This window comes from Perissodus microlepis, chromosome 19 (genome assembly GCF_051167445.1).
Source record: "Perissodus microlepis isolate ML-2025 ecotype Zambia chromosome 19, ASM5116744v1, whole genome shotgun sequence".
Classification (NCBI taxonomy): domain Eukaryota; kingdom Metazoa; phylum Chordata; class Actinopteri; order Cichliformes; family Cichlidae; genus Perissodus; species Perissodus microlepis.
Genome location: NC_140479.1, coordinates 1475812 through 1502564, shown reverse-complemented (window position 1 = coordinate 1502564; position 26753 = coordinate 1475812). Strand labels below are relative to the sequence as shown.

At 39.8% G+C, this 26753-nt stretch overlaps 1 protein-coding gene across 2 annotated transcripts; it reads left to right on the top strand.

Moving 5' to 3' along the window:
* The first annotated feature begins 4137 nt into the window (after positions 1 to 4137).
* On the top strand, positions 4138 to 24011 carry dapp1 (dual adaptor of phosphotyrosine and 3-phosphoinositides). Of its 2 annotated transcripts, XM_084915434.1 has the most exons (10): positions 4138 to 4354; positions 6572 to 6694; positions 7480 to 7613; positions 7793 to 7923; positions 8471 to 8518; positions 8710 to 8772; positions 14748 to 14833; positions 20857 to 20944; positions 22046 to 22111; positions 23298 to 24011. In XM_084915434.1, exons 1-10 carry the CDS (start codon positions 4296 to 4298, stop codon positions 23319 to 23321), a joined length of 822 nt encoding a protein of 273 aa, XP_084771560.1. In that variant the 5' UTR covers positions 4138 to 4295; the 3' UTR covers positions 23322 to 24011. The 2 variants fall into 2 exon arrangements, with proteins under 2 accessions (XP_084771560.1, XP_084771561.1); XM_084915435.1 differs by lacking the exon at positions 22046 to 22111 and having other exon boundaries at positions 4146 to 4354.
* Positions 24012 to 26753: the final 2742 nt, after the last annotated feature.

Below are 26753 nucleotides of genomic sequence, written 5' to 3'. Positions count from 1 at the left end.
ATGCTCAATAACACTAAGCCATAAGCATTGTTGCCATCACTACTGCACATTGCACTTTGTTGCTACCGATAAAATTTGGGATGTTCTTCCTCTTTTGTTTGTTTGGGGGTTTTGTGTTGTTCGGTGTGTGGACATACTGCAAATCAATTTCCCACTGGGGACAATAAAGTTTCCTTTAACGCTGACCTTCACTAAAAGTGTTTAGGTTTTGTGATGAGCTCTGAAACCTGACCCAAACTCTTCAAATAAACCATTCATCTACAGATGATCAGCTAGCTTACAACTGCTGTTTTAAGGATTTGGAAGATAAAAGGAAGGCTGGAGATTGGCCTACAATCAGTTAAAACAGTCTTTTACGTTATGGTTCAACTAATACCAGCTTGAAGGCCTGTGGTACATATCTGCTTAATAGAGATCATATTTAAGATTAAAACATTAAGTAATTGAAGGACTTCCTTTAGCAGTCTTGTAGGAATGAATGAATGAATGCCTTTATTTTGTCGGTTGCAGTTGCCTGCATCTGAAATTGACCTTGCCGACCGTACATACAATACACCAGGGGTCGGCAACCTTTCTGATGATGAGTGTGCCATATGACTGCATTAGCAATAAATGTAATAACGCTCTATATTAACAGTTACACACTATATAGAAGAACTTCATAGAATTATATTTGTTCGTAGATGCTGGCAAAAAAACCCACTTTTTATCCATAACAGCAAATGAACTGTACAACAGAAAATGCAAATGCTATTTATGGTCTCCTCACAACAATGATAAGAAAAATAAACTGGGCCAATATGGCATGTTTGTTTCAGTTTTTCTCCATTGGTTTGGCTCATTTCTTGAAACAGAAATTACATTCTCAAAATTACATGGACAAACCTCCAAACCTCTTGGCAAATGTTCACAACAGAATGGCATTTCTCATTCATTTTATCAAATGGCAAATGCCTTAGTACATGTCTCAATTGTCTCAGTGCATCTTTGCAAATGATTAAGTACAAGTAGCCTACAGTTATACAGCTAGCCCACATTCAGCACATTTTCCAAATGAATAGATCTTGTAGATCTAAACTGATTAGTTGATTCTCAGTCTAATGATCATTCCCTCCAAAACATGGCAGCATGATTTCATTGTATAAGTACTCGCATGCACAACTGTCTGTTCAATTGTCAAAATTGGTCAAGAACATAATACCATGAATACCATACATGAATTTCTTTGAATATTTGATAAATTGATGACAGTCATTGACAGGTGAAACTAGACTAACGAAGGGGGAGTGTGACACACAGGTGTTTTCCAGGTGTTGTGTGCTGCCAAACACAGATATATAGAGCTTGACCAGAGCCAGTACGATCTCTGAACATGGATAGACAAGGCCAAGCAAACGGACAAGGGGAAGTTCTTCCTCAAGGAAGAGGAGGAAGAAGAAGAAGAACAAGAAGAAGAAGAGGAGGAGGAGGAGGACTGAGAATGCGTGGTGGAGGAATAGGGGGAAGAGCCCGAGGAGCGCGAAGACACTGTGCTGTCCCGAATGAAATTCGGGCCACAATTATAGACCATGTCATAAACCACGGCCTCACAATGGCAGAGGCAGGTCGTCGAGTGCAGCCTAATGTGCCTCGCTCTACAGTCTCCTCCATCATCCAAACCTTTCGCAGGGAAAACCGGTATGTACTCTATGTAATCTATGATGGAGTTATATGTTGTATAGGACAGGGCACTGTGCGTGAGGCAAAAAATGTATCACTTACTGTAGAGATTTTGTGTGCATCTGCCTACAGTAGTAGGTCTATACTAGCAGGTGGAGAGGACTAGTGGAATGTTGTGATACTAAATATGACAAGAAATATATTGAACAAATTACTGTAAACTATGGAATTACATAATTTATACAGTTTAGAGTAGTATTCCAGTCACTGTGCAATGTTGCATTAGGATTGTGGTTACTGTTACTGTGAGTAAAACAATAATGCAATTACACTGGTAACTTACTGTATTCTGTTCTTTGTGTAGGATTGGACGACAACGTCGCGTGGGTGGCAGAGGACAACTGCTCAATGAACAACAGGAACGAGAGATTTGTAACATGGTGATGGCAAATAATGCCAGACAGATCCGTGATGCCATCCTTCAGGACAATCATATATTCCAGAATATAAACACAATAAGCATAAGTTATTCAGCAGTTCTTGGAGAGTGTTTGGGATATAATATGTCACATGTAACCATTCTGGATGATATCCAACAATTTTGAAGCAGAAACATTGTTTCAGTGACAAGTTATAGGTGGCAATCACTTTTTGGCAGGTTGAAAATTGCATATTATGGGTATTAATGATCCTTTAAAAGTTATTCAGCATTTCTTAGGGACTGTTTGGGATATGATGTGTCACATATGATCCTTCTGGATGATACCCAACAAGTTTGAAGCAGAAATATTGTTTCAGTGACAAGATATAGGCGGCAATCACTTTTTGGCAGGTTGGAAATTGCATATTATCAGTTTTATTGTTCCCTTAATGGTTATTCAGCAGTTCTAAGGGACTGTTTGAGATATAATATGTCACATATGACCCTTCAGAATTACATGCAGCAAGTTTGAAGAAAAAATAGTATTTCAGTGACAAGATATAGTCCACAATCACTTTTTGGCAGGCTTAAAATGGCATATTATGGGTATTAATGTTCCTTTAAAAGTTATTCAGCATTTCTTAAAGACTGTTTGGAATATAATGTGTCACATTTAACACTTCTGAATGAAATCCTGCAAGTTTGAAATAGAAATATTGTTTCAGTGACAAGTTACAGGCAGCAATCACTTTTTGGCAGGCTGGAAATTGCATATTATCAGTTTTATTTTTCCCTTAAAGATAATCCAGCAGTTCTAAGGGACTGTTTGAGATATAATATTTGACATGTGACCCATCTGAATGACATGCAGCAAGTTTGAAGCAGAAATAGTGTTTCAGTGACAAGATATAGTCCACAATCACTTTTTGGCAGGTTGAAAATTGCATATTATGGGTATTAATGGTCCTTTAAAAGTTATTCAACAGTCCTTAGAGACTGTTTGAGATATAATGTGTCACATATGATCCTTTTGGATGATACCCAACAAGTTTGAAGCAGAAAAAGTATTTCAGTGACAAGTTATAGACCACAATCACTTTTTGGCAGGTTGGAAATTGCATATTATCAGTTTTATTGTTCCTGTAAAAGTTATTCAGCAGTTCTTGGGGAGTTTTTGGGATATAATATATCACATGTAACCCTTCTGGAATATATCCAACAAGTTTGAAGCCGAAATATTGTTTCAGTGACAAGTTATAGGCCACAATCACTTTTTGGTAGCGCTAAAATGCCATGTTCTCAGTCGTCATTCTGAACAAACAAGAAAGAGTCATGGTGATACTGGCACAATAGGTCTTTATTGTTTTAACTACTATTCGACAGTCTTATAACAAATATGAACAACGAGAGTAGACATACTAAACCTGTAGGCATTAATTATTCCATCGTGATGCGTGTAGTCATTCGTGACTGCGCTACACACTGAAAGCAACCTTCTGATAAGCGTCATAATTCGGTTACAAGAAACGTTAAAGTTACATAAATGCATACCTTTGCCTAATAACAAAGGCATAAATGTGTTTGGGTTCCCCCCCCCACGTTATATCAGTTGCACAGCTGGCAACGCAAGTAATCCGGGCGCTGCAGCTTTAAGCAGCTGCGCGCGCTCCCGCGGACGGCAATCACTTTCTGGCAGACAATCACTTTTTGGCACAACACCTGTTGCTTCCAAATAGAGCACATTTCATTCATAATGTTGTTGCCAGAGGGAGTGTTCGCCCAGGGCGCCAAACAGGCTAGGACCGCCACTGAACACCACAGTCTGCTATGTCCATCCCTTTATCATCTTCTGATTGCTGGACAATTTCACAAACTTCAGACTATCTCAAACTGATTTCTTGAAGAAGGCAGTGAGTTCACTAAACGCAAATGGGGGTTCCACAATCGCCAGACCTCAAACCATTAACGCACTTTTGGGATGTGGGTGGAACAGGAGATTCCATCTTGGATGTGCAGGTGACAAATCTGCGGCAGCTGCACGGTGTCGATATAGACCAATATCCCTGAGGAGTATCTCGTGTGCCTAATTCAGTGGTTGGTGAGCGTGTGTATTTCCTGTAGGCGTGACTGATCTGAGCAGTTTTTACTTCTCTATTTGGCCGCTCCACTAGTTAGACCAACACCGGACTAAGGTTAACTGAAATCTGCTGGAGAGATGAGTTCTTTCAGTGATGCATCTTTCGAGGACTTGAGTGACGAGTTAGCGAGTCTTGGGTAAGGCCAGGTTGGGAATTATAAACACCTTTCACCTGTTGGAAAACATTAAACTGCTAAAAGCGATACTTTACGCGATTCTTCACCAGCGCGCACCAATTTTATGAGCAGGATAAAAAGCAGTGGTATAGCTTTATACCACTGTTGTTACACGGTAAAGTCCTTTTACAAAGAGCTAACTCGTTTATCTTTAGACCATATATTGTGACATGTTTCATCGTCTCTGTCTTGTGCTGTGTATTTTGTTAGGAACGACAGGATGTGCTTCTTAAATCAGTGTTTTGTGAAACCGTGTGAAATTGAAATCTACAAGAATTGTAACTTACTAACATAAATGATGATCATATAACGTTTTCTAAAAGCAAAAAGTAAACAGCTGAGTTCCGTGTTAACAGGTTGTTACGTAAGTTATGTGTACACTTCTAATTTACTTTGCACGAGGGGAATATTGTCAGTTGTAACATGCCGAAAACCAGTTCCAGTACCGACTCACTGTGCAGTCTGTTAACACTTCGCTCGGCTATAAATTCTCTCCGTGTAATGTTTTGTGGAGTTTTCTGTTGTGTTCTGGTCCCTCCTGCACATATCAGACCCACTCAGGACAATATTTCCGATTCCAAAAGAAGCGCCATGGCGCGTTTCAGAGATGTCCAGGACTGCCCGTTCCGCTCCCTAAAGCAGTTTGTTTGTTTGTTTGTTTGTTTGTTTGATTTACGGAAGTCGGGTGCCGACAAAATCGCTTCGATTTAAAGCCGCACAGAACAAACCTGCGCCCGAGACTCAACTCCGAAAACACGCAGCTGGTATTTAACGGTTACGGTCATACTGGCCTAATAACTTAATGACTCTATCATACCGATGGTATGTTCTAACGTTGTTGATACTTTGTTTTTTTGAGGAAGGACAAATATAATGTTAAACCACAGGATGCTGCACACATGATGACTGAACTTTTAGTGTGCTTATATATTTCACGAATTGTTAGAGAAGCTTTCTGTAAACGCAACAAATTCCAAATCCACAATCCTCAGGATGTATCCACAGACTGCTCTGACAAATGAGGTCTTACTATAAATGCACTGAATAAAGTCAGCATGGAGCTTCTGGAACAGTCTTATATGATACCTCAATAACGCTGCAAACATCCATCCATCCATTCTCTTCCACTTATCCTTGTCAGGGAGACAGAGGGCTGCCATAGAGAAACAGACAACCACTTAAACGCCCTTTAACATTTAACCACACTATCACACATCTTTAGACTGTGGGAGGAAGCCAGAGTACCCAGAGAGAACATGCAAACTCCACACAGAAAGGCTCCGGCCAGATGGTGCATTTAAACTCAGGACTGCCACTCTGCAAACAAGAAATAGAAAAACTTAATGTTCAGTGTGGAATTTAAACTGATAATTCTGCAGCTGGTTTTAAAATATGATCAGAACCTTTTGAATCTAGCGGCTTTTCTTGAGCTGTTGCCTTCAGTGATATTTTTAAACAGTCCCAGCAACTTTTAATGCAAATTAAGAACTTTCACATCCTTTTACCAGTTCCCTTTATATTTTCATACAGTCTGAGGTTCACAGTACTGCAGAGATGACCTTGAATCATAACATAAGCCTGTTCTTTCACGTAATTTTGCACAACAGTGTAAAAAGCATACAGGTTCTGCATATGAGACAGAAGTCCCAGCAGTACAGTTTCCTTATAAAAGTCAGCATTTTAATTCAGACCTGATCTTCAGGAAAAACATTAGATGAAGCCCACGGCAGATTATTTAAATCTGCATTTTTTTAGACCAGGATTAATTCCAGCTTCACTCTCTGTTAAAGTCATTGTCCAAAATCGTCACATTTTAACACTCACCAATGTCACTTATGGTTGTGAAACGGAGAAATAACATTGCTGTACAGTGTTGTATGTAAAAGTTTCAGCATGTCACACTGAGCAAGCAGCTTTAGGTCCCAAATAAGTTTTTCCAAGTCTGTAAATTGAGCACAAGCTCAGATGATTACTGTGATTTGTCCATGCTGTTGTATAAAGACTATTGTTGTTTCTGTTGAAATATTAGAAATTGGTTTGACACAGAATGAACTGTAGCTAAAAGATGGGCCGCGTGTCAAAATGTAGATAAAAATTAGACCTTTCATATTATTTATCTAACAATGGTTTTATTTCGTATTTTAAAAATAAAAAAATCATATTACTATTGCCTTGAAGGTGGTACCACTATGACCTGTCTCGCCATGCTGCAGAGGCCCTTCTCTTGTCCAATGGGACAGATGGAAGTTACCTCCTGAGAAACAGTAATGAGGGATCAGACTGCTTCGCCCTGTCCGTTAGGTGAGTGAACGAGGGAAGTGCACCATGGGTTTGGAACCGTAACAGACAATCAGTGACAAAACAATGATGTCACAACAGATGCAGAGTTATCTTACCTGATTATAGCTTTATTTTTTACTTTTAGTTAAATTTGCCTTGCTCCCCATGTCTTGTCTTGCACAGTTTGGTTTCTCACTTGTGTGTTTAGTAATAACAGAGTCACCAGATCCCCTTAATGTCGAGGTTAAAGGTTTACGTTTTTCATTGTAGTTTTCACCAAGTATTCTAGTATTAGCCACACAAAGCGTGTGTGTGTGTGTGTGTGTGGACGGGTATTAACATCTTCATGGGGACCAAAAATTGGTAGTTTACTGTACTTGTGGGGACAAACAGCCCTCATGGGGACCAAAATCCCGCGTCCCCACGAGTTTGAAGGCATTTCTGAGACTCAAAATGTGGTTTTAGTGTCAGGGTTACAATTAGGTTATGGTTAGATTTAGGGTAAGGGTCAGGGTTAGGCATTCATTTTTGATGGTTAGGGTTAGGGTAAGCGGCTAGGGAAAGCATTATGTCAATGAGATGTCCCCACAAGGATATAAATACACACACATGTGTGTGAGAGGTGATAGTGAACCACCTAGAAACACTTTGTGAAAAGCAAGTATGTGAATCTTAACAATGATGAAGAAAGGAAACACGTACTTGCTATATTTTGAAGCTAAATATCTGCAGGTCTGTGGTTAGTGTACTTCTACTTGTGAATGACTTTAAAGTGAAACATTTATGCTGTTTGTCATTCGACATAGGGCAAAGGATTCAGTGAAGCATTTTCAGGTGACACGAAATAGCAATGGCTATGTGTTTGGTTTTAATGAGTTTCCAACCCTTCAAGACTTTGTCAACCACTTTGCTAACCAACCTCTGCTGGGCAGCGACACAGGTATGCAGACCATGATCTTCATCAAAAAACGTAATGCTAGCTATGATGCACACATAAAGACTGCATTAAAACACACCCAAGAAGTATACTGACAAACAGAAATGTATGTCCATCTTTATTTCTTCCGTGTTTTAAAGTCAGCTTGCCGGGCATATAACCAACCTTTGTCTCTTAACCAGGAACCCTCATTGTTTTGAAGTGTCCGTATCCATGGCGTGTGGAGGAGCCATCTATTTATGAATCTGTGCGAGTTCACACTGCCATACAGACAGGACGCACAGAAAATGATCTGGTAGCAAATGCACCTTCGGTACGACAACCATTGCAAACACCCATGTAGTCTCATGTGAGCAACGTCTGACGAATTTCGTGGGAAGGGCTCTTTTTCGTCATAAATACAAGCTCGCAGCTCTCACATGTTTAAATATTAAGTAGTGTGCTCTGATGATGCCTAAACAATTCGTAAAGTCTTTTTTTATTATGGAGACTTTTTTGTGCTCAAATGATCAGGCTTTGCAGTTGTGATAAGCACGTTTGGATTCAACTAGCAACAACTGCAATAAGTTCAGATTTCTCCCTCAGTCTTTATGTACGGACAATGATCATCTGACCACAGCAACTTTTGGTGTGATAAACCTTTTTCATTTTCTAGGTGACCTATTACTCTGTATTGTAAGTCACATTACTTTAAATAAAATCTAAATATCTTGCATTATTCGTAATGGGTATTCATACAAGTTATTTTAACTTAAAGATTATATAGCCAAGACTTATTCACAGTATGCAGCTTAAACTGGAATAAACCACAGTTATTCTTGAAATGTTTACAATTTAAAATGTACTTTCTATTTTTTCAGCTGGGGACAAAGGAAGGCTTCCTGGTGAAGCAAGGGGCAATTGTGAAGGTAACAGCAGTTGACATGCAAGAACAGTTACTTAACTGATTCTCATCACAAATACTTAGGAAATCTGTTTGTGTTTCGTTGCAGACAGAAATCTTATGTAACTGTGTGAAACAAGAATAATTCAGAAACATGGCTTCAGAGTTTGAGATGAAGTAACATTGAAGTATATATACTGTCAATCTTTTCTGCAGAACTGGAAGCAAAGGTGGTTCACGCTCAACAGATATGAACTTAAATACTTCAAAGACAAAATGGTAAGTCTGCTCAGCTCAGTGGTGCAGTGGCTAGCACTGCCATCTTTCAGAAAGCTTATGTTTCCTCTCATAGTCCAAAGATGTACATCTTATTGGTGCATCTTCTCACTGATTCCAAACTGGTTCTGGTGTAAACTCAAAAGACACGACGTTGTAGCCTCAACACAAGCTTTTCATTTCCACACCACGTTTTCCCGCACACGCACACAAACCACAATTCACCGCACGCTACCGCACTCTTGCGATATAACAGAAAATAACAAGTTAACAATCTCTCTCTTTCTTTTAAAATAAAGATGTAAACATACAGGTTTAAAACATTTGTGTATATATATATATAGATATATATATACAAAAAACAACAACTTGTCAACATTGATGAACATTCAAGAAATTCAGATGTGCTTCACTTTAACTAAAGCATACTATAACTACACAAAATAAATAACAGTGCATTTTAATGCAAAAAAACCTTAATAAACAAAGGATGACAGTATCCAGAGTCTAGTGCTTGTAGAAGGATTAAAGGTGAAACTTCCTTTTTTGTCAGACAATCAGCAAGTTGAGATTTGGAATCTGACCAACAAACCAACAAAATCAGACGGGTTTGTCTGATTTTGTTGGCTTGTATGAGCTCTTTAGTGCTGCTCATTTCTAGCCTCAGTCTCTTCTCTGTAAACTGCTTAGTGGACTTGAGTGCATCAAACAAGGAATGATTGTCAGTCACACAGATCAACAGAACAGCATTCAGACCAGTGTTACCAGTTGTAAGCTCAGAAAAACGTGCTGCCAGGAAGACAGCACTGTCCATCTGACATGGCAAGAGTTTCTCCTGCCAGTGTACTTCTGACCACACACCTGATTTTCTTAGCCTGCCAAAAGAGAGGACAAAACTTTCCCCCTTTACCCATAAGGACGATTAATGCCCCTCCTTGAGTACGGCCATCAGGAAGGTTACCAAACGAAGCATCACTGAAAACAACCAATGCCAGATCCTCACTGTTACCCAAGTGCTGAAACTTAAGAGTCACTTTCTCTGCCTTAGGTTTACAGATAACTTTGTTCACTTGAATGGACTGCACAGTTACATCTTTAATATTAGATGCCAGGCTGCATGTGTCAAACATCACATCTGGCCTTGTTTGTTTGGTAACCCACAAAATCTGTCCTATTTTATCAACATGACATGCAAGCACTCCTGTAATCTCAGATTGTTCATTTTGCCAATAAAACACCTCGGGATCAACCTGTGATATTTTACCACCAGTGCTGAGCATAATGTCTTTGATCTTACTGTACCAATGAAGTGAATCATCTGCAAGTCCATAAACACACCTTTTAAATTTCCATAGAACATTGTCCTTGTCAGCCTTAGATGGGGGCAAAGATAAATGTCTCTTGACAGCTCCATTCCCTGCAAAAAGGCAGATTTAATGTCCATTGAATTCACTTTCCACTTGTTTTGACATATCACAGCTAGCACCAGTCTGAGGGACTCAGATGCACACGTTGGACAGTCTTTTTGTAGTTCCTGAGTATTAACTTCTTCAAACCCGCATGCCACAAGTCGGGCCTTCGGGACAACACCATTAGTAGTTTCTTTGAGTGTACAGACCCATCTAGTAGACACACATTTTTGATCCAGGTCTTTCACTTCATCAAATACACCATTACTTTGCCAGTTCTAAATCTCCTGTTTGGCAGCATCAAAGGAGATGTCTTTTGTTATGAGTACATCTGCACCTCTGGTTTCAGGTTCAGTGCAAAGACCATCAACAAGTGACATGTCTACAGCTTTCTTTTCACCTTAACTACCATCAAGCTCAAGATATTGCACATTATACCCGTTTTTGTATTGCCCTTTGGCTTTCCCTGCTCTGCCTCATACTCTGGCTGTATGTTGAACGCTGTCGTCTGTGCTAGTAAGTGATCAAGTGAAGTGAAGCGATCAGCTGTCCTGCTCTTAACTTTACATCTGCAGAGGAGACAGGATCAGTGTATGTAGAAGGCTGTGTCATAGACATGTTACTGTAGTGTTAGTTTCTCTGTCACTAGTGATGTCTTCTTCCGTACTCTGTTCACCATCGGGTGCTTCTGTCTCATCATTTTCAACTGTGTCTTTGTTGTCAGTGTCAGCATCAGTAGTACTCTGCTGTATTTGTTTATCTCCACTCTGTGTATCCACTTTACTCAACCTTGACTGCTGTACTCTTACAAGAGTCCCACCATGTCTTACCAATACAACAGCTCCATCCTGCCCAATACTTACACCTGGACCCTTCCACTCTGTACAGTCAACTTGTTTGTAGTATACTTTATCTCCTGCCTTATATTTGTCATCTGTTGGCCTAAGTTGCTTGCGTAGTGCCCTCCTGATCCTTTCTGAACACTCTCCCTCAGTAAATGCTTTCCTGGAAGCATGTAATGCTGATAAATGTTCAGCTACTCCTGCACTTACAGTTGTGCCCTCTAAGGCAGGTGGTTTTTCCATCAACACAGAAGGGAGGTTGGGGTTTTGGCCAAACACAAGTTGATGTGGACTATAACCATGTACATTAAGCATACTGTTTTTAGCCATAAGTGCCCAGTCTAGCGCAGTGTGCCAGTCACATCTTCGTTCCTTTTTATTTAGATCCATCGCTACTGTCTCATTATACTCAGAAGCCAGGGGCAGACCAACAGCAGACCTCGGCTTGGTTTTGCAGCCATACTGACTGCTCGACAATCTGGTCTCTCATTTCCATTTGTCAAAACTCTTCAGCTTCTTTCCGCTATACAGTGACTCTGTGAAATTACAACCTTTGAAGGTCCATTCAAGGAAGATCACCCTCCAGCAAAAAATCCTGACATGAAAACATGTGTCCTCTTTCTAGTTTCACTCCTGCCCGCTCTGATATCAGCCCTCAGGCCAGGCAAGCCTCTTGAAACTCGGGCTCATCTGTGAAGAGTAGGCCAGTCATGCACCTAAGAGTAGGCACAATCGGGAATCATTTTGAAGAACTTGAGTGTGAATGAGCAGGTTACTAACATAACATCCAAGTCTTTGACGACGCATGACTCTCATGTCATGACCCTACTCCCCACTCATCCTGTGCACCACCCTGATCTGTGGAGCTTGGGCCTTTTGGGCCTTAGTGGTGTGAAGAATGGGGCATGTGTGGCCCCACCAGTGTGGGGCCCTCGTAGGGTAGCCTAGAGTGTGTACATTGTCGGCCTGTCTCCATTTAATGTGGGCACACACACTATGGGCTAGTGTTGCAACAACTTACTGAGCATTTAAAATATTTGATTATAAAAGATTCTTGACACAAATTCTTTGCTTTGATGCTTGGTTTAAGGCATGGCTCTATTCTTACCATGGAAACGCGAGCGTTTCACCTACATTTGCCACAAAAACAAGCCATTCATTATAAACGTATTTAGGAGCAGCCTGTGAATAACAAGCTTGACAACATTAAGCACACACAGCCTCCAGTTTAAAGGATGATAGAGTCTCCGGTGGCGTATCCTCAAGCACCTCACCCAATACCTCTAAGAAGGCCGGGTACTCACAGACGACAGTCACGACCCGTTCCCCAACCGAAACGCGCATGGAACAAACCCTCTTGTCAACCAGAAAAACTCCAATGTAAGAGCAGCAAGCCACAGGGGACACCAAGATATCCACCCCAGCCCACTGCCTTTCACCAAGGGCAACTCCAGAGTGGAACAGAGTCCAATCCCTCCCCAGAAGACTGGTTCCAGAGTCCAAGCTGTGCACTGAGTTGTGCATGACTATATCTCGCCGGTACCTCTCAACCTCACGCACTACCTCAGGCCCCTTCTCTTAACTAAACGTCACCTCTTTCAGAGAGGTCATGTTTCATGTCCCAGTTCCCACCACACATTGCACCCAACCCCTACGATGCCACCTGTGGGTGGTGGGCCTACAGGAGGACCCCATATCCCTGGAAAAAAAGAAGTTAATTATTCAGAAGCATGAACCTATATATTGATAAGAAATATATTAAAATATGTTAATAACATAAAAATCATCTGGAAAAAAAGGCTTGAGCAGTTTCTTTCCGAGCTCCTCAGACTACAATGACCTGAGTGACTGAGAACTTTCACAGACATATTCATAGGGGGAATTCAAAATATGAAGGTGGAGTGTTGGTAAAACGGCTGGTTATTGAGTCAACCAAGTGATTTCTCATAGATGTTTAACAGAAAGTGGTGTCTGAGCCTGCACCTGGTCAGCTTGTCTGTTTTTTTTAATACTTTTTTTGTTGACTGGTCAGAGTTGCCATCCTTATGAAATAAAGACAACAATTTTTCCACACTCCACCTTTTCTACATTACAAATGTTGGCCAAGATGGTTAGCAAGAGGAAATTTGTCTGTTAGAATGATAAATCACAGAAACTCTTTTACTTGCTAATGCCTGCTGTGTAGTGAAAGCAGAGCCAGCGCCAACTTACTTCGCACACTCGTCTCCCTTCAGTTAATAGTGAAAGACCAAAGGTTTATCCACAATTTGTTTCTCACAAACCACCAGTGAAAAACTACTGGCTTCTCACTCATGCCCAGCTGAAGTCATTATCAGCGGGAGACAGAGACTACCATGAATTGGAGACGGCTACATGCACAGTTTGTCACGATCTGCGATGGCAGACCGTGTGGAGTGGAGATCAGTGGACCCAAATGCAGACAAACGAAATGTGGAAACGGAAATAGATAACAAGAAGTGTGGCCGAAAACTAAACTAATCACAAAAACCTGGTAAAACTAAATACATGAAAACCAGGAACACTAGGAAATACATGAACACTTGAGATAAGGGAAGGTTAACAGATGATGACATGAACAGAAGGAGACTTACATACATATATGGGTAACGAAATAAGTAGAAACACACGGGGAACACAGCTGACACAAATGAACATGACGCCGCAGGGGAAGCAAAACTAAACACACCGAACACGGAACATGGGTTTGACAAAATAAATCAGGAAACATAAGTGAGACGCAGACTGTGACAACGCGAGCTAGACAATACGACATGCAACGCACACATGAAACACATGAAATACCTACATTTTAAAATATTCAATTTATAATCAAAAACAAATGTGACTGACTGTAAATAATAATAAAGCTGAGAAAACATTTATAGATACGTGTTATTATCTATCTGTCTTATGTATGAAATATTTTGAGTTACATTTTTATTTTTGGCTGCTTTACTACAAGTGCGCTGTATATTTGAATAATACCTAGCCTATGTAATCCACTTTAAATGCTCTACTCTAGAACCTTACCTGGCTAAAATCTAAGACAACTGAATGGAAGTGAAGAACCTGTTCTCCTCTTCAGTTTGCCCTATCATAAACTCATCATATTCTATGTTATGATTTATTTTTATTGTGTTTGACAAGGTGTGTTTATACTATTCCAATAATATAGTTACTGTACTTTCTACCATGTTCCTGGTAATGATAAAGTCCAATTTTCCCCAAGTAACTAAAATATTGATATTTTAATATGAGACTATTCTAGAACACAAATATCTTGTACTGGAGGAATTGATATTTCAGTACTGAGCTGCACACCACTAAAAAATATTAGTGATATAAAGAATACACAAGCTGCCCGACACCTAGCAATGCAGGCAGATGAGCGTATACACATCTTCTTTATTGAACTTACACATTAAAACATAAAAAGCAGTAACAAAATGTAAACAAACACAGTAACCTGTATTACTGATGTAATGTAACATAGAAAGCTGTTTCGATGTACAGAAAATCCGGAGCTGGAATGAGTGCCAGAGGACATAGCTAGACTTTTACTGGAAGAGCTAAAAATAAATAGCAGCTGCAGTTAAAAATTGTCCTACAAAAATAAGGCTTTGCTACATTTATGTCAGGGAAGGTTTTTTTTTAATGTACCTGTTTATGTGCACAGTAAGTATGTAGTATCATTTTTCTGTTGCAGTGTGAGGAGCCCATTCGAACCTTAGATCTGAGGTCCTGCTCTGCAGTCCAGTTTGACTACTCTCAGGATAAAGTCAACTGTTTTTGGTAAGTGACCCAACAACAGATTTGAGGAACGTGCCTAACTAGAATAAAGAGAAAGTGATCATTTACTTTAAGGTGGATATTGGAAAGTTAACTGAAACACAACAGCGTTTTGTAGATGTGGCCAACACATGAACTCTCACTGCCTTACCTCTCAGCCTGATTTGGTACAATTTTACCAAATTATTAACTTGAATTTTTGTCAGAACCCACACTCATATTCAGATATTGTTATTAATAATCATAATTAATAATCATTTTGGAGGATTTACAAGCTTTGAACTTTGGTTAAAATCTGGAACCCAAAATAAAAATATAACATTAGGAAATATGGAGAAATCTCTGTATGGAAGGTACAAGGCAAAGTACACATAGAAATTGCTGGCTAGGCTCAGTAACACTCGGAGCCACCACAAGTTAAAAAGTTGATTTAAGAGATACTGAGCCAAAATGGAAAGCACAAATTGTACCTGTGACAGTGAAAACTATTGCATGGTTATTAAAAAAAAAAAAAAAAAAAGGGGGGGGGGGGTCTAATGTGTTTTAGCAAAATGTCAAAATAACTTCTAAAGAATATTTAGCATGAAAGAGTCCTAAATCTGTCCATCTACAGTTGAGAACACTCAGTTTATAAATAGGTATTATGAACAGACAAACATAAGGTTATAAAGAGGATCCTAGTTAAAAATGACTTCTCACAGAAGTATACGACGCCAAAGTTTTGAAATCCGTGTTTGGATGCAGAGTGTGTTTCTGAGATGTTTGGGGCCAAATATTATAGCTTCAGTTTTCTATGATTTTCTTTATATTTTATTACCAAGCAGTCAGATTTGCTCCTAATTTCTTTGAATGGTTTTGAGGAGTAGTTCTCCAGGCTTTCTGGAGGTCTTTCAATGTTTTTGTTTGTCATTGGCTGCCATTTCAGTCATTTTCAGTCCAGTCTAGCTGATCATTCTTAGGTGAATGTGTTTTTCTTCTTTTGTTTGACCACTTATCATGGACCTATCAATCACTCAAGCAAAAGGCAACTAATTCAACTAAGTCAATGGGTGAACCAGTGTCCATAAAAGACAACAAAGAACCAGTTTTAAATCTCAAAGACCTTCAAGGAATTTGGTAGTGACAGCTTGTCACAGCAACACCTTATGTGTTTCTGTTTTTTCAGTTGAATCTGTGAAAAATGCCAAATACAACATAGTTTGACAGTAAAAAATAATATTTTTGCATAAACAATATCCAAAGACTCTATTGGCCTACATTTTAACATATGTTGGCATGGTGTGCAATAAAACAAGAAACTGGACAAGTGGGAGACAGTAGATCTAAAAACAACAAAAAATCCTGCAGCGGATGGTGTCATAGTCCTGGGTTTGATTAAAATCATTAAGATAGGTTAACTTGTGTTCTGTATTAGTTAATCTGGAGCTCTGTTTTCCTAGTGCCTCTGATTTTTCATTATTTATATTTCTAGCTTTTGATTTCTTGTATTTATTATGTGTGTCTACCCTTTTGTGTCAAGTCTGTCCTGGACTTTTCTCGGTGTTTTGTTATCTTTTTATGTCTGCATAGCTGTCTACATGCAAACTAATACGTTTGAGTCAACATCCATCTTCAGCCCTGCCTTGCACAGTTTCTCCACATAATGAGCAATATGCATGTCATGACCGTGTGAATGGAGTTGTTTACTCTGACCCTGAATCCTCCCTTATTTATGCTGAAATCCAGTCTTTAACCTCCTAAGACCAGAACTCTTTCATGGCATGCATTTTTAATTTCTCTTTGCCATTTGGGCTGATTGGGACCAGATGAATGTAAAATTGTTTTTTTTACCTGATTTTTGTTTCTGAGAAAAATGAGATCCACATATGATGACATTTGCTTTAAATTTCGATAGAAGAGTGGCAGTACAATGTCCTCATATATGGATATCAGGCCCTTGTAGAGCAAAATTTTGTATTTTGGTCTAGAAAACCCGAAATGTGATGTCCACATATGTGGATGCCAGGTCCTAGGAGGTTAAGTGATGACGTGGTGAACCCTGCTTCGGGGTCCAAACTACTCTGCGTTTAATAAGGCTGTTGTTTTTTGTTTTTTTTAAACATGTTTTAATGCTTTGTATCTTGTTCTAATTAATGCGAACAAGCCCCTAAAAACAGTCAGTGATCACTGTCGGCTTCTCTCAGTTTTTATTACTGCTATTGATTTTAAAGCTCAGTTTTTAAAACAATACGATGTAACTACAGCCCAGCCCATGCAGCAATGTATTAATGACTAACCTTGTATTGTGGATGGATTATCTCAGAATCAGAATCAGAATCAGAATCAGAAAGACTTTATTTATCCCCAAGGGGCAATTAACATACAACAGAGCAGCATGATTTTAAAGATAAGGACAGGGCATAAACAGGCAGTAAGAGTGAGATAATAAACACACAGAATATACATTATATACACAGTTTCAAAACTACACAGTTTTAAAATTAAAGTGACTGAAAGATGAATAAATAACTGTAAGTGAGTAAAAGTGAGTAAAGTGTCGGCAGTATAACAAGACTGTAGTTTATGTTTCTGGTGTGGGAAATGGTCTTATCGGCTGGAGTTAAAAAGCAGAGTGGGGAGAAGGTCATGATGCTTTCCAGGAAGGCATATTAAAAAGTCATCATGATGGGTGTGCTGACTCCAAAGGAGTTGAGTTTCCTAAGGAGGTGTAGCCGTCGGTGGCACCTCCTGAGAATCTCCTCTGTGTTGGCAGAGAATCTCAGGAGGTTGTCAAAGATGGTTCCCAGGTATTTGTACTCCTCAACTCCCTCCACTGGCTTCCCGTGGATGGTGGTGGTAACTGAAGCAGCCAGATCCCTCTGCTTACTAGAGAAGGTCACCACCATGTCTTTGGTTTTGCTCATGTTCAGTTCAAGTTTGGAGCTGTCACACCACTCTACAAACTCCTGCAGAGCGGGCCCGTGGTGTTGTGAGGGGCCTGACAGCAGTGACAGGAGAACTGTGTCGTCAGCATATTTAACCAGGTGACAGTTAGGCTGTGTGGATCTGCAGTCATCAGTGTAGAGGATGAAGAGCAGGGGGGAGAGCACACAGCCCTGGGGGGAGCCAGTGGAGGTGGAACAGAGACAGCAAAGAGAGTTGTTGACCCAAACTTTCTGATTCCTGTTGGTCAAAAAGTCCAGTATCCACAGGATTAGCTGATTATCCACGGTAAAGGGTGAAGTGTCTTGCCCAAGGACACAACGACCAGGACAGAGAGAGCAGGGGGATTGAATCGGCAACCTTCCGGTTACAGATGAGCTTCCCAATCCCTGAGCCACAGTCGCCCCCCACTTCATTTATGTTGGAAGTGATAGTAGAGCTGTATGTTTTAATTTTTCAGAAATCTCTCAGTCAGAACATGCTATATCATGCTTAGGTGGAAGCTAGCGAGCTAACTTCCTGCTAACTTCTAACTCTGTTAAATGTAATAAATCCTGTTTTCATGGATCCTGGATGTTAAACTTACTTGTTACACCTGGTAAAGCAGCAACGCTGATCATTTTATTACAGATGAAAGAATTTATACAGTTTTTAACTCTCAGTGATGCCGCAGTGTTTGTTTGACTTTGGGACCTGAAGCGGTGTTTGGACCCAGACATGGCTAACAACGTCAGACTTAAAGACCGGACAGGTCTACCTGCTGGGGGATTCCCATGATGCACTGAGTGTTTCTTCTTCACTCACCTTTCTTACTCACTATGTGTTTGTACACCACTCTGCATTTAAACATTAGTTATTATTTATCTCCGGCTCTCTTCCACTGCATGTCTTATTTCTGTCTTTGTCCCCTCAATCCCAACCAGTTACAGCAGATGGCCCCGCCCCTCCCCGAGCCTGGTTCTGCCACCTGTTTCCACTTGTTAAAAGGGAGTTTTTTCTTCCCACTATTGCCAAATCGCTTAGAATGTAAAGTTCCTTGAAGCAGCTGTTGTTGTGATTTGGCACTACACAAATAAAACTGAATTGAACTGAATTGTAGTTTCTGTTAATCCTTCACTCCTTTTATTGGTTCCTTATTGTTTTGTTCTTTATCCCCTCAGCTTTTTTTTTTAGTTACAGATAACCTTAGTTCCCTTTTCTGTCCCCATTCTTTATTAGGTTCCCATCTCTGGGTCAGATATTTTCATGTTTATGTTACTTCCCATGTTTTTTGGGGTGGTTTTTGACACTTGTGTTTTGTTTTTAGTTATACTTCGTCTCTCTCATCCACCATTATTAGTTTCAGCTGTGTTTGTTCTCCCTTACTTCATTATCTTGTGTGTATTTAAAACCTCGATCTCCTTGTCTTCTTTGTCACGATTAACAGCTTGTTCGCTATTGTTTCCTGTTGTCTGCTGTTTGTGATGCTGTTGCATAGTAAATCATAGGATTTGAGAACTTTTTTTTCCCTAAAAATCACAACAGTAGCAATTCTAGTAACTGAAATTGGACTTGATGCATTTGAAGTTGGGGAAGTAAGAGTGGCCCAGGGAGAGAGCGATTTTGCAGCGGCCAATGAAAACAGGCCAGTTTGAGGAGACAGCGCTCCCAAGGTGGTATATATAATGAGAACTTCCAGACAGGTTTTTAACAACTCTTAAGATTGCACAGCACTGAGGCTGAATGCTGGCAACAAGAATTGCTGAGAGGAGAATAGACTGCAGGCCTCACAGAATGCAATGCAGGAACTTTTACTCCAGCTATTACACAGGAGAGCTTCACGGTTTGGGATTGTGATGGGGTCGAAAGATAATGCTTCCTGAAATCAAAATGATTGAAGTTATGCATAAGCTTCATTTGTTGTCTGTTATGGTCGTACTGACAGTGTGCATGTGAGAATGGATGACTCATGACTGCAGAACAAATCAACCTATGGGGACAAATAAAGTAACCTGAACATTACAAGCCAAATTTTATGATGGATATGAAAAAAAATTACAAATTTGTTGCAAAGTACTCAGCAGCTGTGAGACCTCTCTGTTTTCCCCCTGCAAATTTTTGTTTGCCACACAGGCCATTGTGGAAAAATAATTGGGCAAGCCAACAACACATCTTTGGTCCATTAATTTGACCATTTTCCTGAAACATTTGTTACATTAATTTGTTTAGTAGACACACTTCTTTGGCTGAATGGAATGCGATCATTTCAGTGTACCTTTTGAAGCTGGATAGTTACACAGGTTGCAATAATGATGCACTGTAACTTTAAAAATCCAGATCCAAATATGTGGCTTGTGCTGCTCCAGCTCTAGCAAAAAATAAACAAACAACAACAAAAAAACTACAAGACTCATAGAGCACAACCCTGAACCTTAACTTTTACTTGACTTTACTTTTACTTTTCACCAAAATTAAATCAGCTCGAACTGTTATTTGTATCGACCACCACACAAAATTGAACATATCTTGAAAACTGTGGATGCTAGACCCAGCTGAGTACATACTCCCTTCAGGAGGAGAATAGCAGCACCAATCACACTTAAAATAAGCACGTTACAAGTTTTAAGCTGCAACTGTATCGCTACACATTTTTATACCTTCAGCAGGCCTGCTTGTTTGTAACGTTACACTGACTTGCACTGCTGTTGTTGGGTTGCACTGTGAATGAATGTATTTACATTTGGTGTGGCTGTAGCTCAGGTGGTAGAGCAGGTCAGCTACCAACTGGAAGGTTGGTGGTTCAATCCTCTTCCAGTTTGTGTGTATGAATGCTAGCTAGTAAGCAGCTTAGAAAAAGTGCTTGTGTGAATGAATTAGTTATATAAAGTGCCTTGTCCTTTACTTCATCCTAGTTCATCCATTGTAGTAAATCTGGCCCTACAGGTCTTTTTTACCGTAAGATAGTAAGTCAGTCAGTTGAATGGGACCCCTCAACAGACAGAAGAAGATGGATGGATGTTTTTTCTTACATGTACATGCACAAACACACGCACACATGTACACAGTCACAAACGTCAGAATAGAGGATGTTGTAAAACTCATCCTTCTGCTCTCTGTGTCCACAGTCTCGTGTTTCCAGATCGAACATTTTACCTTTGTGCTAAGACGGGTGTGGAGGCAGATGAGTGGATCAAGATCTTGAGGTGGAAACTGGTGAGTTTGTCCAAACTGCATGTTTTACATGAAGGAATGTTTTTGTCATCAACTAAAATAATTAAAATCAAACATTTTCTGAAAATGGGATATTGCAGTAGAAGGTTCAACATGTTGAGGGAACATTAATATTTATAAGGCTTAGCTCACGGCTCAGTGGAATTGGCTCTGAAGGAGGATTTGTACTTTAAGCAGTACCAGCATTGTGTGAAGTGTTGTAATAGCTTGTGTAACATTAGGCCACTTCCTTATTACTGACAAACACAACATTTCTTCAACTCCAAGTTATTTAAATAGCCTTGAGACAATCGCACAGTGATCTGTTAAATGCAAGAAAAGGTTTTTATACCAGACAAAAAATAAGGAACAATCCTGATACTACTAGTATTACTAGAGAATACCTTAACTATATCTCTCATCATAAAGAAGAGCATTACAGCCAGTTACCAGTGAACGTTTTTCAAACGGTTCAAGCACTGTGGTTGCAAAATTTCCCTGAAGCAGTGTAGCAGTGACAGACTAATCTGTCTTAGTTGCACAACCCAGGCTTCAAAACCTGGTGAAAAGCCATTTTTTCCTTTTCTATTTTTCATATTGGTCCATTTAACAGAGCCAACAAACACTGATAATTACTGTTATATTGCTGTTGTTGCCTCACTGCTTGGGAGAATTTACTGCTACTGCTGTTTTGTTCATAATGTATTCACTATTTGTGGACATTTGTGTGTAGTGTCAGTGTTGGTAAGTGTGAATTTCCCCTTTTCTCATGGTTGTTTTAATTATGACAAAATATATTAAACCACACTTTGAATATATACTCTTAATTGACTATTTATAAAATACTATGAAAGTTCCATACATGTAGAGATGCAGGGTGTATCTGCATATATATTAAAAAGGAGGCAACTATTCATAACGTAACATGAGTTCAGAGGGGAAAAGTATTTCTGGAGTGTTTGCCGGAGCGTACAGTCATATGAAAAGAAAGTTATGTAAGACGCTATGTGGTCCTTTGAAAAATTAAGAATACCCTTATTATTTCAGAGTATTGCTGCTAACGGTGGTTCAATAAGCTACTGAATCACATGGTCTTTTCCACAGGACTCTACACAATCCTGTGAAAACGTTTTTCACAACATTGTACATACTGGAAAGTTTAAACAAGTGGTAAGATTTCATAATATTGACACGCTATTAAGCATAAGTAAGGGATTATTAAGTACTAAGTCTATCCTTTGAAAAGCTCCTTGGTACGTAATTTATAAATACAGATATAAAAGTTGATTCTTGATTAGAATCGTTTATAACTTGTTCATGGTATTGTTTAGAAGTAATTAACAAACAATTTAGATGTACATTGATACAGTGGGTTAAATAAGCACGTCACCAACTTTCAAAATAAACATATTTCTAAAGGTGCTTTTGACATGACATTCTCACCAGATGTCAGTAATAACCAATCCATTCCACACATACAAAAAAATCAAACCATAGATATCCACAAATCAAATTATGTGTAATATTTAGAAATATCACAGGGAAACATTGAGCACATTTACTGAAATATATTTAATACTTTGGACAAAAGCCTTTATGAGTGATGAAAGCTTCAACATGTCTTCTGTATGGAGTCATATGCATTGAGTGCATTGCTTATTGTTTTCTTTGATTCCAATTCTTTCTGTAGCTCTCCTTGTCCTTGGACAACTTTTCTGATCATTCTTTTCACTTCTCTGACTGAAATCTTGTGGGAGCCCCTGGTCATGGTCAGTTTATGGTGAAATTCTATCTATCTATCTATCTATCTATCTATCTATCTATCTATCTATCTATCTATCTATCTATCTATCTATCTATCTGTCTGTCTGTCTGTCTGTCTGTCTGTCTGTCTCTCTCTCTCTCTGGAAGTCCCACAGGATATTAGCTCGGTCATTTTAAACCACTCTAGGGGGCGTGTCTCATTTTGACCTTGGTACTTGCAAACCGTACTCAGCACAGATGTCCCTGTACACTATGCTGGCTGCTTGGTTATGGCATTCGATTTATGCCGTGCCTGCTAGCACCTTGCACCCTGCTGTTATGTGCTGCATTGTCTCATGAGCATTTTACACAGCCTAAACCTAAACATTTATAAATTACATACTGAGGAGTAATGTTTTTTAAACAATGAATTAAGCACTTACTGATACTGTACTAATGCTTAATACCTTAATAGTTTGTCATTATTATACAGTGTTGGGTATAAAGTGTTAGCCAACAAGCTAAATTTGTAGGTAATCTTAAAATGAATAAACTTATAATTTAAAGTTTCAATTTTTTGTGTCTTTTTAGTTTCATTTTGATTTTTTTTCAGTCCCAGATAAGAAAAGGCAGATGATGGCTGTCACTGGAGAAACAAGATGGAAGGAAGACCAACCTGCACTGAAGGACTGAGATCAACAGGATGCACAATAATGAACAACAGGACAAGCAGAAGGAAAACAATCACTGAGCTAATTTAAATTACAATTTGAATTGAATTAGCTAACCTGGATAGCAAGGTGTATCTATAGATTGTATGGGTTAATCAAATACAGACCAATACCTGCTGATGGGTAACACTAAAGAAAATAATAGAATTTCACTCATTCACTCAGATAACTGAATCTTGGAAGCTGTGTTTTTCATATCAGCAGTGTGGCTGTTCTCCACTGTACCATCAACAACACATTTTCACCCACAGGACTGCCACTCAGAATATGTTCTCTTTTTATGATCATTATCTGTAATTCGTACAGACAGATGTGAGAAAAACTCCCAGTAGATCAGTAGTTTCTGAAATACTTTGACCAGTCTGTGTGGCACCATCATCTATACCACTTTCAGAAACACTTTAACCATTTTATTCCTTATTCTGATTGAACTCAGCTTGAACTTCAGCAGGTTGCTTTGATCGTGTCTGCATGTCTGAATGCATTGAGTTGCTGTCTTGTGATTGCCATTTGTGTTAACAAGCAATTTAACTGGTGTACCTAATTTGTTTAGTACAATAATTTAATACGATATATTAAAACCACTTGAAAAGCCACAGTCTGTTCATTTAGTGTAAATTTCTTCTTAAATTAGATCAGTAAAAAGTCTGGAGTTCATTCTAAAGCAGGGATTATACATTCTGCATCTGTGAGTCTGCTTGGGACCTGGTAATGTGAATTTTGCTATCAGGCAGTGATTCCTCCTCAGAGAATTTACATTACAATGCTCCAACTATGCATGTTCCCCAGGTTGAGAATATCAAAGGAGTATAACAGGAATGTCAACTCAGCTATTGGGTCTCCAGCTGTCCATGTGTGTATTGGAGTAAAATCTAGTTTAAAGTTAACTCCCATCCATCCATATGTTAGAGCAGAGCAGGAGGCTCGTAGCAAAGGCCTGGCCAGCACAGGGCTCACAGGATGCTGGTGGCTCAGGTTCGACACGATCACGATGCTCATGCGTTCTGGTGTCCTCGAAGTCTCGGGCTGCAGAGGGTATACAGAGTTATTATGCAGTTTGATATAGAACAGAATGATTTCCTGCATTCTTTTTGGTAGTAAGGTCGAATCAGTTTAAGGTAAAAGCAGCTCTGCTGCCTCAGAAGTATGGAGTGGAGCAGGTGAGATGGATTATCCATGATGGAAAGAAGTCTGTTTAGTGAGCTCCTATCCCTCACTGACTCAAACGCCTCCAAATTATGACCAGTGATGGTTCCAGCCTTATGGATTAGTTTGTTCAATGTCAGGCGAGGGAAGCTGTTCCTTCATGGTAACATGGATTGAACTGCACCACCTTTCTTCAACAAATACTTCAATCCCTCCAGTCTTTTTCTTACCATTCATCTTGGTATCTCCGTCAACCCGAACACTGAAAAAGCTGGGCACTGAAGTCAGGGTGCACCCACGTCTCCGTTAAGCATAATCAGTGCCCAAAATTTATCCATCTTATTAGCCAAAGACCTCATGTTCCCCATGATGCCCAGTGAAACGGAGTTTACATGTCCTTCTCGTTGCTTTAACTCTTGCTCCACCCGGCACCTGCAATGTCTCCTCTTGAGTTTCTGCTAGATGACCAGTCTGGCTCCGGACAGCAGCTTGTTTTGGAGAGCACTAGCAGCTGGTCCCAAGTGTATGTGAATACAGAGCGACTGCTTAGCATGACCCGCAACCATGAAAAATGTAAAAAAGAAAATCTTAAAAAACAAACTATTAAGAAAAACACAAAGTACCAGAAACTCCAGGAGCTGCTGCAGAAGTCTGCCAAGCACACAGTCGGTCAGAAAGCAACCCTAAATCCTTCTTTTCTTGCCTCCTCCCTTAGGGCCCTTCCTCTTCTCCTCCTGCCTGACAGCTCCATATTCAACATCCTTTGTCCAGCATATCAATTGTCCCTTCTTCTCAGGAAGGACAATCTACTAACCATATGTTACAAGGGTAACTGAACCTTGTGCTACATTAATATAATAATGAAGTAAAATTGACGATAGTACAAATATTACTCTTATTCTAATGAAAGTACTCAGTCATCTGTTATGTAGGAGACATGCAGCAAAAGATCATTTTTTAAAATAACTATTCTCTGTTGCCTGCATTTTAGAGGGGCCTTTGCCTCCACACATAAACAGTAAAATGAGTTCAGTCAGGGGTTACAGTAGGAGTCAGCAGGTTAGGGAACCATAAGTTCTGTACAGTGGCTCAGCTTAGAGAAAAGAATCTCTAATCAGCTGACCTGCTCCTCTTTGTGGATTTACACAACTGAATTTAAGAAGATGTTTGCAGTTGGCTGATGTCCATCCTCAACAAGAAGAACAACACTCTTGACTCCATTTGTATGTCACAGCTCCCACATCTGTTCATACTTAAGGTGGCCCTCTGGAAGGGAAGGCTCCCTTGTCCATATACGGCAGACATCTAGGCGCCATGCACACTCCAAAGGTCACAGATCACACATATGTCAACACGTATGTTCACATATTATAACAACATTGAACTGTGTACATTAGACCTACTTTATGAATACCAGAACCATATGCTGAGCCTAGATTTGTGTGAATGTGGAGGTATCAGTACAGGTGGGGGTGCATGTCTCTGTTGATTCATCTGTGTGTGTGCTTGTATTTCAATTCAATTAAATTTTATTTATATAGCGGCAAATCACAACAACAGTCGCCTCAAGGCGCTTCATAGATACAGAGAAAACCCAACAATCATATGACCCCCTATGAGCAAGCACTTTGGCGACAGTGGGAAGGAAAAACTCCTTTTTAACAGGAAGAAACCTCCAGCAGAACCAGGCTCAGGGAGGGGCGGGGCCATCTGCTGTGATTGGTTGGGCTGAGAGAAGGAAAACAGGATAAAGACATGCTGTGGAAGAGAGACAGAGATTAATAACAGATAAGATTCAATGCAGAGAGGTCTGTTAACACATAGTGAGTGAGAAAGGTGACTGGAAAGGAAAAACTCAGTGCATCATGGGAATCCCCGGCAGCCTACGTCTATTGCAGCATAACTAAGGGAGGATTCAGGGTCACCTGGTCCAGCCCTAACTATATGCTTTAGCAAAAAGGAAAGTTTGAAGCCTAATCTTAAAAGTAGAGATAGTGTCCGTCTCCTGAATCCAAACTGGAAGCTGGTTCCACAGAAGAGGGGCCTGAAAACTGAAGGCTCTGCCTCCCATTCTACTTTTAAATACTCTAGGAACAACAAGTAGGCCTGCAGAGTGAGAGCGAAGTGCTCTGATAGGGTGATATGGTACTACAAGGTCATTAAGATAAGATGGGGCCTGATTATTTAAGACC

Coding starts and splice junctions, on each gene's coding strand:
- dapp1 (XM_084915434.1), top strand. CDS start 4,296: ATGAGTTCTTTCAGTGATGCATCTTTCGAGGACTTGAGTGACGAGTTA. Junction 4,355..6,571: donor GACGAGTTAGCGAGTCTTGG/GTAAGGCCAGGT, acceptor ATTGCCTTGAAG/GTGGTACCACTATGACCTGT. Junction 14,834..20,856: donor GATAAAGTCAACTGTTTTTG/GTAAGTGACCCA, acceptor CTGTGTCCACAG/TCTCGTGTTTCCAGATCGAA.